This window comes from Neolamprologus brichardi, chromosome 7 (assembly GCF_056152115.1).
Source record: "Neolamprologus brichardi isolate AB-2024 chromosome 7, ASM5615211v1, whole genome shotgun sequence".
Classification (NCBI taxonomy): Eukaryota; Metazoa; Chordata; class Actinopteri; order Cichliformes; family Cichlidae; genus Neolamprologus; species Neolamprologus brichardi.
Genome location: NC_142110.1, coordinates 25,877,820 through 25,891,731, shown reverse-complemented (window position 1 = coordinate 25,891,731; position 13,912 = coordinate 25,877,820). Strand labels below are relative to the sequence as shown.

Genomic DNA, 13,912 nt, shown 5'->3' with positions numbered 1-13,912 from the left:
TAAGGAAATGATGCTTAATAATGGCACGACCAAACCGTTCTCATTGAACCGACATCCGCACGTGACTTAAAAAGAGCTGAAAAATGAGATTGTAGCTATTTAACAGGATGAATTCTACAAGTGTCTGTGAAATGATTAAGCGAAAAGATTTCATTTATTTCACTGTGTGGAGGGAGATTGAATGAGTGAATAATTGATTTGATAGGATTTGTCCTTTGATGAAATAATTCTTCACTAATAGTTGACAAGCATTCATTGTGGTCACAACCTCCAGGTCTTTTATTTAGTTGTTATCAGAGGGCACAGGATAGTAGAGCTCATCACCATAGAGTTTATTTATTAAGGCCTGTTTGTACAGAGGCCTCTGGGGGAAAAGAATCTCTCCCTGGCTGGAATAAAGATGTCAAAGCGAATCAGATGGCGAGCTGATTCCCATCTGCTCTGTGCGGCTGCATTTGAGTTTGCCGTCATTTCTCTGCCTGTACCCTCAGTCTGTCCATCTCTTTATTTGTCTGTGAATAGGTAGAATGCTTCCCTGTCACAATTCCATCCTGGTGTGATTACCATGTAAATGTATTTCATTAGGATGTAAATGATCAACATAATGATGATTTTTAATTAGAATGTAAATGATGATTATTTGTATGAAGATATCGGCAGCTGTGAGAGAGAACTGTGACAGCGAGCTGTTGTCTCTGACTGACTGAGTGAATGGATGGATGGTTGCTCTTTCATTTATATAACAATATTCTCTCCTCTTCTCTTTCGCTTGTCTCTGTTTCTTTTTTTGTTGTTGTTCTTGCGTCTGGACTAACAGAGCATACACACACAGAGTACATTTCTTTCTTCGCGGGACACAAGCGACAGCACTTGCACTTCCAATTAAGCTTAATAGGCTAAAACTGTCCTTAAATAGGAAATCTTCTGCCTTATGAATGCTGTCAAAACTAGCACTGGGACAATACGACACACTGGGAAATCAAACAGAAACAATGCAAAAACATTAGTATTATTAATTTCTCTGACTAATGAGAGTCTATTTCTTACTTCTAGGCTGCAGTATTGTAATTCCTTAATATCAGATTGATACAAAACGTGATCCAAAACATTGTAATTAGAGTCCTAGCAGACTTTTTTCAAATGACTATACATGAAAAAAGTTCCACAGCCTCTTTACCTACAATGCAAATGCAACTTTAGTTAGTTAGTAGCTGTTATCTACTATTATCTTGTAGATTAGCTTAGCTTAGCTACTTTCCACTGCTCCCTTACCAAAGTGGTTTCCACAGCAGGTACTAAGTAAAGACTGTGGCTCCCCAACTTGATTTGGCTCAATTTTACAACATATGCCCTTTCTGAACAACCACAAAAACAGTTTTCATGTTCAGATGGCATTTAACCAGCAACCTTTTACTCGCTAAGCAAATGTGTAAACCAATGCACCAAAAACTTAACTTATTAGATGAGTGCTTGCCTCAGAAATCCTGTTATGACCAAAATAACCCAACGATCTTTTCATAACTCTTGTTTCGGTGAAGGACGGCAGGAAGCAATCATTGATCACTCTTCAAATCCTCTTTGATGATTGGAGTTCCTATAATGGTGTTTGAGGCGGGCAATAATTGATAGGTGCTGACATGATGTGGATTGTGAGAGATGTAATGGAATTAAACTTTTCATCAGGAGGCTGCAGGTCATCTATCTTGCAAGCCCTCTCTCTTTTCTCTGAGACAGCTCTTCTTTCTCTCTTTCTTTTTTCCAGCCTTTTGTTAGGTAAATGAGGAGAGGTTGACCCCATTCTCATTTAGCAGCCACCCGCTGGCCGATAGAAGACAGAAAGCAATGACGAGCTGAATGAGTGAATGAAACAAAGGGAGAGATTTTTTTTTTCCTTTTCACCAGTGGCTCACTGCCGAATTTGCAGTGTATGCAATTTGTGTATACCTTGTAAATTAGTTCCTAGACTCTTGGATAGGATGGTAGAGACTAGCAGGAAAGTGGGTAGAGAGAAAGAGGGAATGAATTATTAATTATTAATTTAATAATTAAAAAGTATTGTAAACGTGTTAACAATGCTGTACTAACTGGAAGCTGCTTTGCAAAACTGGATTTTGAAGTAAAGAAAAGTTATAGTTGTTGATAAATTTCCTTCAGAATTATTTGCTACTGCAAGGCAGACGGCATTCGGTCATGTGGTTTCCACACGGTGACAACACACTGTAACCATTTGTTTGCAATGTGTATTTTCTTTGGTTTTATAACTAGACATAAACACTACTTTAAACATTCAATAAAACCATTTTTTCCAACCAACAGTTGATTGCACTGCACCAATTAACACTACAATTATTAAGTATTTATATATAATGTCATTTTATTTGTGCGTGTAGTGAATGGCATATTTGAACTCAAACCAGGTGATACTGAAAAATGACTTTAGTTCATTTTTACTGATCAGTTAAACTATTATCTGGTTGATGTAAACGCTCACTTTAGTTGATCTAAAAAGCTACAATGAGAGAACCACCACAGACTAGAAAGAGATATCACATTGCTCCCATATTAGCTTCACTTCAGTGGCTCTTTAAGTTCAGAAGTGGATTCATGGTCAGTACCAATAATAACTTGAAAACCTTATAGTGCCAGTTCAGCACTTTGATCCAATCATAGCAGATACCTTTAAAAGGGAGTTCTTCTTGTCCTTTCTTCTGGGGGATTGTCTGGTTATTGGGGTTCTCTCGTAATATTGTAGGGTCTTGACCGTCCAATATAAACTGCCTGAAGACGACTGCTGTTGTGAACTGGTGCTATAAAAACTGAACTGTATTAATCCTAGCCCTTTTTTGTTATTAAAGTGAAGTGCAAATGAAAAGGAAATTACAAAACACAAAGTTCTCAAACGGGACTTAAACCACGGTCTCTTGGTTTATCATCTTATGACTTATGGCACTACCATTTCTGTGAAGAGAAGTAGAAAGCAGACAGGTTTGTTTATTATCATGAAATTTCTTCACAGCAGGCTGGAGTTGGCTAACATTGGCATTTATGTCCTACATGGGTTTAATTGTACCCGAAGATGTGTCAGGCTTCCTGCATGCACCATAAAAATGGTGATAAAGAAATTCAAAGACACTGTCAACACGTCAGGTTAGATGAGAACATTTTCCACAATTCAGTGCAGAAGCTGAAAAGTGCGCCAGATACAGATGAACCCGTTTAAAAAAAATAACAGCAGTATTAACATTTGTCTAGATTTTTCATCAGCCTTTTAATGTCATCATTTCTGGCATTGAGTTTAAATAAATAAATTAATCAATTCATATTAGAGTTTGACATGTTGATGTACGTTCAATAATCCAGGTAATTAAATACCAGAACACTGATTCAGTTCATCTGGACACAATGTTTTCAGTTCTGTGTCCAGTTATACGCAGGACAGAGAGGATGGACAGGAGCAAAAAGGGAGAGACAGAAGATGCAAAATTAACTGCTCTCAGAGGGACAACTGCATCTTCATGGCTCTGGTCAAAGTACCATGCTGGCAGTCGGGAAAACACCAAGATCAGTGTAGTCATCCTGTGAAGAGAAAAGAACTGTGTTTTGGTTTCTTTGTGTAGCGGTCATGCTGACCTCTGCCTTACAAGTTTACTGCTCATCATACCAGTAAAACATGGAGATTTACCAGCCCAAATCTGCTGCTGCATACATACATCGTACCTTTTCAGTCCTTTTCGTGTAAATTCTTTCCAAGTGTAATAACTTCAAAATAGGTTTTGTTTTCAGCTTAATGTGGGTTTTTGTTTTTGTTACTAACAGTTAATGATTAGAGAATAAAATATCTTTTTGGACAATAATGGATTAATATTATCACTACTACAAATCCTGAGTTTGAATTTAAAAAGAAAAATGATAAAAGTGCCTGTGATGGCGCTCAGAGCTCCTGAACCTGAGCACAGCAGCTGTGTGTAACAAATGACATCTGTCTCATTAATAATGTCTTGCAGACAGCTTGTACCTCCATCAGTGCAAACACAGAAACTGTATTTTGGGCTAACACTGGTGCTGAAATGCAGGAAGAGGCTGTCTTTGTGCTATGTGCACCTCTTGTTTAGCCAAGAAGCTAGAAACTACATACAAAGATACACTAGCTTTACATTATGTAAGAAAATCAGATTTCTTTCCTCTTAAACTGAATGATCTTCCACAGTATTCTATGATATGCACAAGTCGTCTTCACTGGCCTGTACATATTAGCACATGACGAATCACCACCCTCATGAATCTTCTATTGATTTGTCCTTGTTAAAAGATACAATTTAAAAACACGTTTAATTGAAATAACTTTATTTTGGAAAACCTCCCAAATAACTTGAGAAGACAAATACTTTACACTTTGAAATTAGAAACAGGTTTATATCCCAGACTGAATCCAATGTTCACTCTTTTATTTTATTTTTTTTAAGTGTTTTTCAGGCTTTGTAAATTAATGAGTTTCTGGACATTAGACCTTTAGAACTGGAACAATCTTTCCCCAACAAAGACCTAATTTTTCAGTTTAAGATCAGAGTCCATGCCTGTGTTGGGACTTCTATAATACAAAACACATATCACCAGAATTCCCATTCTGAAATTCTATACACATTCCAGGCCAAGGCATTTGGAATCTGCTTATGAAAACAATCACAGCAGACAGCTTCAAGTTTCATTAAATTCTTCCCTTTACATTTCAGTTAACATCCTTGGGTTTGTACAAACACGCCAGTATGATAAAAATGACCAACTTAAAGTAGAGGTAATGTGTCTTCCCACAAACTCTCCCAGTGGACTCTCAGGAGTTTATTTCTGTCTGGAGGTTATAATCACCAGGGTAAGGATCCACTTTCCTGAGCTTCCTCAGTACCACTCAGGTAACAGCTCGCATTCTGGACAAAGCATCCACACCATCCAGACTCTGAACGGTAGCTGATAAACATGATGTCCCAAAAACCTTTGATCCACTTACAGTCGAACTTGTACTGTTTTGCAGCAACATTAAAATCCTTTTAGTTCTGAAAACCATTTAAAATCCTTGCATCCTGTTTCTTCACAAGCATTAATAAGAGTAATTTATATTTCATACGTATTTGCTGAAGTCCTTTTTTTTACATTCAAACTGGAGCAAGAAGGAAAAGTTTCCATTTTGATGAGACCCCAACCGTCCTGTGGTTGAATTCACTGTTGATGATCACAGCAGGCATGAATAATTGCCTTTCATCACTACAGGCGTGGCCAGTACTGTGACATGTCTGTTTCATTTCCTGGAACTTGAACTGGAACTGAGACACCAGGGGAAATCAAACCTGGTAAAAGAGAGAACAAAAGCTTTCAGTGGTGAGCCATTAAAAGTGCCACATGTCGTATAACAGGTGTGTTAAAATTAGGGATGGGTACCGGTATCCGGTGCCATGATGGCACCGGTTCTGACATAAACAATAGTAACCAGACCGAAAAGCAGCGCACATTTCGGTGCTTTATTTCGGTGCTTTTTTTCCTGAGCTGTGATACACTTTAGATTCTAGCCAATCATTTTACGTTTCCGAGGATTGTAGGCGGGTCCAGGTACGTACGTTCTTTTAGAGCAGAGCTACAGATTAAAAATGCCCAAGGCGAAGCGGTCAAAAGTCTGGCTGTACTTCACAGCAAAAGATGCAAACTCAGCAGCCTGCAACAAGTGCTTTAAGGTGATACTGTGATACTGTCAAAGTAGGTAACACCTCAAATCCGATAAAACACCTGGTGATGGATAGCGTTTTTTTTAAAAGCCGAAAAATGCGCTGTATTTGATAGCTTGCTGCGAGACCTCACACCGTGCACATCTACTGCGGGTGTGGTGCCTGTTATCGGACCCGGAGTTAGCAACATCCCCCAAAAACCCGAAGAGGAGAGTCCTGGCCCCTAGCCCTGCCAGTGTAGCAGAAATGATGACGGATGATGATGGCAGCAGCAGCCGTTCTTCTCTGCGTGAGTAGCTTAATGTTGTTCGTGTGTAATTTACGTTGAGTAGGCTAACCACATTATTAAATTAATGCATGTAAGGTGAACTAGCAAACACTGTCGTAGTTACATGCAGCTGTCTTCTTGTTTGATGGCAGATACTCCCTTCACCCTGGCCAAAAAGGCTAAAATGACCAAAGAAAAAGTGGAAAACAGTTAAACATGAGAGATTTTTGGACAAAGTTTGTGTTTTTTCCATTGATTAAGCACTGCTTCCAGCCAAGAGTGATACCATATATGCCCCATAGCTGCAGAAAAGGCTAACATTGTTATGTTTTTACAAAAAAACAGCTGAACATGAGAGGTTTTTGGACCACTTTTGTGTTCTCCATTCTTTAAGCACCGGTTTGAGCACCGTTTAAGCACCGGCACCGTTTCAAAAGTACCGGTTTGGCACCGGTATCGGATAAAACCTAAACGATATCCATCCCTAGTTAGAATGACTGCAAAGGGGCAGGTGCAAATATGTTTAACACAAAGACATGACCAGGTGAAAGTCTTTCTGTTCTATACTGATGAGAATCTACACTATGTTCAAATGTCTACACAGACATTTGGTGCTGATGTTCTTGAACACGGAGGTCAAAGAAAGCCTGTCTGAGGTCCTAATGTTGTTAGTTAGTGTGAATTTATAGAAAGAAAACACTGAACCTCGTTTCAGCATTCAGAGTAAGTCAGGACAGTAAATATATGAATTTATCTTATATGCTTATGTATAAGAAAAACTCTGAGAATGTTGGGACATATGAAATGTCAATCAGATCAATCAGTTTGTTGATGCTGCACATACCAGCAGTGTTGGTCAAGTTACTTGAAAAAAGTAATCAGTAACTAATTACCGATTACTTCCCCAAAAAAGTAATCCCGTTACTTTACTTATTACTTATTTTCAAAAGTAATTAATTACTTAGTTACTTAGTTACTTTTTAACAACACAATTTACAACCTGAATAGGTGATAAAGCGATAGATCTTGCAGTCCAATTCTACTTTTTCTACATAATCCATCATACAAAATGTAATCAAATGGAAAAGTCCCTTTTTAAAACTTGTTTTGTTCGTTTTTAATCTTTTAACTTTATGCATAAAGCAAAAATGTAATTAAATGCAACATTCTCTGACTGGAAGAAATTTGTTTAATATTTAAACCTATTTTCTGCACATTCCAGCACATAAAATAAAATATTTTTTGTGTTTACACTCACTCTTTCAAATAGATGCAAGTAAAACACAGCAGAAAATAAATAAAGTCAAAGACTAGCGGTCCTTTTGCTCTATTTTCACCTGTAAAGCAGGAGTAGGGTAGGCGGAGGTTTACCCTGGTGAGGGTGTGCCGCAGCGGTCAGTGGAAGAATCCGCGAGTTTCTCCGTGAGTTTCCTATTACGTGGTAGCGCACTCGGTGCTTGCTTGGAAATTTAGGGGTTTTTCTTCGCTGTAAAAAGAGGTTTTCTTCCCACGCACAACGGACACTAATGTTTTTGTCACGTTTTATGGAATCAAACTCAAAGTAAGGTCAGCACTTCCACGCTTTAAACGCTGCACTCTCATACTCTCTCCTGCACTCGATATATTATCTATTGTTGATCTGCACACAGCTGTTGTCACGAACGTTGCACTTGCTTACGTCACTGTCATGAGACATTCTCGAAAAAAAAAATCACGGTTTTAGTAACGCAGTAACGCAGCGTTCCTACGGGAAAGTAATGGTAATCTAATTACCGTTTTTGCAATAGTAATCCCTTACTTTGCTCGTTACTTGAAAAAAGTAATTGGATTACAGTAACGCGTTACGCGTTACTGCCCATCTCTGCATACCAGTAATAATCTGTCACAGCAGATAGCTGTCTCCCCGAGCCCTATTCTGCCCAGCTAGCTCTCATGCCAGTGCATTGTATGTTGTTTTGGCATATACCATTTGCATTCAAGGTGTCCTTTGGACCAGGGATATATTGGCTATAAACAGTTAGGCATGTCACATACACTTTTACTTTCACTCACTGCTTATGTTTAAGCACCTAAACTTACTTGGTTGGGTTTGCACAGTAAAACAAGTTATTTAGGTCCAGGTAAAGCTCATTGTGAAGAGTGTAAATACAGCCCTTCAGAAGTGTAACAGTACACATTTAAAAATGATGGTTAGATGCCGTAAGCATGAATGATTTAATTCAATTCAATTTAATTTATTGAACTGAATTAAATATGAGCACACACCAACAAAAAAACACCATTACTGGACACCATGATGTTGACAACGGGGTGTTCTCTCCATGCTCTTACTGTCTCTCCACTATGTCTAAGTACTTTCTCCTAAAGAACTCTTTCTAATATTGTTAGGTCGTCACTTTGCAATATAAACATGCGATGGGTGTTGGTGTATGTTGATGATATGTAAATAAAATGTAACTAAATTGAATGAATTTGAATTGAATTTAGATTAACTTAATTGAAATTGAAATTGAACAAAAATCAACAAAAAGCACTTTGAGCGCTCAAGTAAAGTAGAAAAGAACCAGTTCATTTATTATTTAACTACGTTGTTATGGTCAGTCAAATAATTCAACCCCAGACTGACAGACATGACAGGCACAAAATGTTTGTATGTCTGAATGTCTGAAACCTGTGAGATCAGAAGGGATGACATGTCATAAAGTGCCATAAAGGCACAGCTTCATAACTTCCTACCTGCTGACGACGTTGCAGATGATGTCATTGATTGGTTGATGTGTGGCTGCATGTGTGGAGGAGTATATGTCTCATAACTTCTTCCATTTACAGTGGGGCTGGTGGGCAGCATGCAGGAATAAGAGGTCTGGTTGGATGTCTGAAAACATAAATTAAAACCCCTTAAAAAGCAGAGTTTCATATTCCAATGTAATCAACTTTTTCTGGTATGTGCCAGTAACCACAGATGCAGCTGAGATGACACGTGAAAATACAATTTTTCTTATTTTATATAATAACTCTTTATGATGCTTTTATTGTTACCCCAACTGCAGAAACAAAAGATTATTTTCCAAATATGACATAAATATTGTATTTCTTATTCTTATTTGTTGTTATTTCTAACTCTATTGGGTTTTTTTGTTGTAATGTGAGGAATTACACCAGCACTTCGGTTCATTTCCTTGACAATGTCACTTTTATATCTTAACGCTGGTCTAGGGTAATGAGACACCGATCCTACAGGTTGCTGCAGAATGGTTGCCTGGTTTGCTCTGAGCAGATGGAAATGGTGTTTACATAGTGCTTTGTTATCTTACTGACCACTCAAAGTGCTTTAGATTTGACCATTGAGCACTTTATTCTATGCGCTTGTTGCACTCTAGCTGCCTCACATGCACAGCGAGCACAAGACGCATGTCTTCAGACTGAAGGACTATTCAGTTAAATCCAGAGGAAACCAAAGCACTCACAGAAAAAACAACCACCACAGAGAAACCCTTTAGCCTACATTATAAATTATAACCCGATAACACAATTGCAACATTGTGCACTTTACTTTCCTAGCTCGGCAATCTAAATTTGTTTTCAATCAGTCATTCTGCTTTATAAAGTTACTTTTGCCAGCAAGAAATCAGACAAAGACCAAAGCATCCCGCCAGAGGGTGAAGGTGCAGCATTTTCACAGCTCTATTGTGGTGGACAGAAATGTGAAGCTTTCCATTTACTGGTCAATCTGTGTTCCTAACATCTGTCAGTCAAGCAAGGCAAGCAGTGTGTGCCCAATAAGACAATGTAAAAGCAGACATGAAGTAAAACCTGCCAAAACAAGAAGAAACTTTTAGTCACTTCTTGTGTACATTCACTATGAAAGCCTTGGTAGTAAAGCTTCAAAAATGAAGAGTGGACTATCAACTGATGTTGGGCAAGGTTTGATAAAACATGCAAAAGTGACAGGCTCCAATAGATATTTGTGAATTAGCACATTGATGGGACAAACTAAATTTAGCACTAAAAAGTGCTTTTAAATCTCCCTGAAGATATTGACAGGTAACCATGCCACATATGGTTAATTCAACTGTAATCTTTTGGTTATTATCTTAATAGGGTTTAATATCTGTTTTTGAATAAAGGTGTAGACCTGTTTTCTGAGCTCATTAAAATTATTTAAAGAAGACAGACTAAAAAGATACTTTTAGAATAGTGTAGTGAGGGTTTTTTCCCATGATGGTTTTGATCTGTCTTGCTGGTGTGTATGCATGATGCATATGACTGAGATCTGCTCTATGCTGTTGGGTTGGCAAAAAAGAGCCCTAGGTTTTCCAGTGCCTTTATGCAAACTGTTGACTATTTGTATATTGTTCTATCTTCTAAAATAATCTTACTTGCATAGGCAGGCTGGCAGCCATACTGAAGCTGGGCATTGCTGGGAGGCTATAGCTGTTGGACAGAACTGGATCTGACCTTCCCAGCATGGATCCTGATGAAAAGGACACTAGATAGACAAAAATGGAAATATGGATAGAGCAACAATGTGAAATTTTAACAATACTGGAGGACATCACAAGCAAACCATTTATGTAATCAACAATCACTGTCCAAAGTATCCAAGTATAGTGGGGCTGGACAGCACATACCCAATATGATGGGAAAAGTTACTGCATAATAAATGTAACTGGACTGCTAGCGTCTGACATTACAGGCCCAGATGAGTTTCCTTTAAACAATATGTCATACTAGTGTGAGAGAGAAAATATACATTTAATCTAAAATATGTTCACAATATAATTCATTGACAAACTACTATTGTTCTTCTCTTCTCCCTTGTTGTATGTCTTATAGTACTACCAACTGCTCATGAGTGGAATATCCTGAAATCATTGGTGGCACTGTGTATATGATCATGTGCATGTATCAACAAACAAAAGAAAAAAAAATAGAAACAAATTCATAAAATACATCCACACATGAAAAAGCCCCAGATGGACTTTGCGTGAAGTATTTCTTGAGTATCTTTGTCAGTACCTGGTGTAGTAGGCTGTGGTAGAGGCTGGTAAACACTGGTGTTAAAGCTGCTACTGATTGGAATATGGTTTGAAGGGTTGGACACCTGACGACGTTGATTTCTCAGCTTTTCCTCTCTTCTCCATTTTGCTCGTCTGTTGGAAAACCAAACCTGCATGTAGCATGAGATATAAGAAAAATAAATCACTGATCATAAAAAAGATTGTAATCACAACATTTCAGTAGGTTTTAAAGGTTATCCTTTAATTTCTTTTTTGTTAGTCATTTCTTGTTTCCATAAGTGTGCTTATGGGAACATCAAAGCAAGAAAGTATGTTTCTATTTAAACTTTTGGGAAGACTGCTTCAAATGATCTTCAAAAATTCTCCAGCATGATGCAGAATCTATTTAGTTGTTTGAAAACCTTTCCGTCTGCAGATGATTTTTCCTTACAGCTGAATCCTTTATTTTAAGTGATTCAGAGATTTGCTTCTTTTAACTGAATTCATTTGAGTCTTCTTTCAATCTTATGGGCTGACATAAGGTTCTTCTTATGTCAGCCCAAAATCCTAATTATATTATTTGTAAAATCCTAATTTTACAAATAATATAAATAAAATATCTCAAAGAAAAGTGTTGAAACTAATCTTCTTCTAATCTTGAAGCCCTAATTCAAATTTATAAGATTGAAGGTGTGTATATATGTCAGTATAATGATTTAACCCATTTATTTAAATGTCATTTATAAATACTCGTTCTTTTCAAGAAGGTCAAATGCTCATATGTTAAAAAAGGCAAACATTTCCATGTGACATAATTTTTCATCTTACTGTACACACTTTCTTTGTAAACCTAGAAAAAACCTAAACATAGAGCGTACCTGTATTCTTGCCTCTGGAAGGTCTATTTTGTTGGCGAGGCGTTCTCGGGCAAACACATCTGGATAATGTGTCCTTTCAAATTCTAGAACAAAATAATTGACACATTATGTTGAATGATTGTACTATTACACATTAATTACACAATACTGTATCTGTTTTGGGAGGGCCCCTGCTTCAAATGGACTGAAAACATCTGAAAAAGCTATTGCATAGCCCTTTTTAAAATCTTATTGACCCCTTAAAGCACCTTTGCACTACATTTACCACACATACAGAACACTTTGCAAATCAGTAGATGTGAGCTGAGTGGGAGTAGTTAATAACACAGGTCCAGCTCATTTGTGATCTGACAAGCAAAACAAAAAAACAGTTTATGCACAGGTTTAACACTTTATAAATGTTGCTCTCATGGCAACACAGACCAAGGAGCAGCAGCAAGAAAAATAATATGTTCTGATACAAGGGTGAAGTCTTCAGACGGACACTGAGAACGACTATTCTCTGAATTGTGACAGGTCAACCACAGATGTGCCTCTTTGTTGCAAACCATTCTGCCAGAACAACACAACTGTAGACTTTGTGATAAAATACACATTTAGCCCAATTTACAGATTTGATTTAAATAAGATTATTGCAGCTGTGCACACATACCCGTCTGTTGCTCTCTCATTAAGTCTAATATTTCAGCAAAAATTACCTCTTGAAAGATATTTTTCCCAAATCTATACAACTATCTGAAATGCTTCTCAGCAACAGTTATATAGTATTTTCAATATATCAGTATTTTCAATAGTATTTTTGCAGACATACATGTTATAAAAAGAAGATCACTCTTCTTCAGTGAGACATCACCACAGGAAATTCCTGATTGGATAAATCCAAAACTTCCTGAGCCGTCATCAGTTCAATCCACTTAAATTTTATTTATACTTATACAGCTCCAAATCACAATAACTGTTGCTACGAAGTGCTTTGTATTGTGAGGTATAGGCCCGACAATGTTAGAGAGAAATCCCAACAATCACACAACCCCGCATTAGCAAGCACTTGTCAACATGGACTGGTTCTTATAAAGAGCTTTTCTACTCTACCTGACCACTCAAACATTTCTAACATTCACACATGTTCATATTTCAATGGATGCATCGGAGACCAACTTGGGATTTATATCTTGCTCACTGATATTTGGCTTGCAGACTGGAGCAGCCAGGGAGCAAACCACAAAACTTTCGATTAGTAGGTAACCCGCTCTACCCCGTGAACTACAGCCCAATGATAAGGATCCAGCCCTAACTATATATTTATCAAAAAGGAACGTTTGAAACCTAATCTTAAAAGTAGAGAATGTGCCTCTCTTCAATATCCAAACTGTGAGCAGATTCTCCAAAAGAAGGGGTCTGACAGATGAAGGCTCTGCATCCCATTCTACTGCTAAACACTCTGGAAACCACAACTAAAGATGCAATCAGAGAGTGAAAAGCTCTATTAGGACAGTATTATGTTATGGGGGTTAAGATATGATGATGGATTTTAATTTCAATTCTGGATTTAACAACCAGCCAACAATGAGAAGCTGATATGAAAGAAAAATACTTCCTCTTTCTTGTTCCTGTTATAATTTTTGCTGCAGCATTCTGGATCAAATGAAGGCTTTCTAGGAAATTTAGGGAACAACATGATAATAATGAATTACTGGTTTTTGAACTAGGTTTAAGCATCACTCTGAGATAGAATGGTTCTAATTTTAGAGATATTGCCCAAATACAGGTTTTATCCGCACCACAGTTTTATCTTAATTTAGAAGCAGGAAGTTAGAGGTCATCATAACCCTTATGTCTTTAAGACATTCCTGCAGTTTAATGAATTAGTATCTGTCATCTGGCTTAATTGATAGATAAAGGTAGGTGTCATCTGCATAGCAGTGAAAATGTATCAGAATCAGAATGAGAATACTTTATTAATCCCTAAGGAAATTATGTATGCTATGCCTTTTAATAATAATCCCTGAGGGAATCATTTATAATGTAAACAAAATTGGTCTATTACAGAACCCG

At 37.4% G+C, this 13,912-nt stretch overlaps 1 protein-coding gene across 1 annotated transcript in view; it reads right to left on the bottom strand.

Moving 5' to 3' along the window:
- Positions 1-4,412: 4,412 nt before the first annotated feature.
- The window catches only part of LOC102796206 (paired box protein Pax-6-like), a 28,738-nt gene continuing 19,238 nt past the window's right edge, over positions 4,413-13,912 (bottom strand). The window contains exons 7-11 of the mRNA XM_035914649.2: positions 11,858-11,940; positions 10,999-11,149; positions 10,359-10,468; positions 8,716-8,854; positions 4,413-5,339 (exon numbers count right to left, since the gene is read on the bottom strand). Coding sequence (XP_035770542.1) covers positions 5,257-5,339; positions 8,716-8,854; positions 10,359-10,468; positions 10,999-11,149; positions 11,858-11,940 — 566 coding nt within the window. The 3' untranslated portion in view covers positions 4,413-5,256. The remainder of the gene's footprint in view (positions 5,340-8,715; positions 8,855-10,358; positions 10,469-10,998; positions 11,150-11,857; positions 11,941-13,912) is intronic.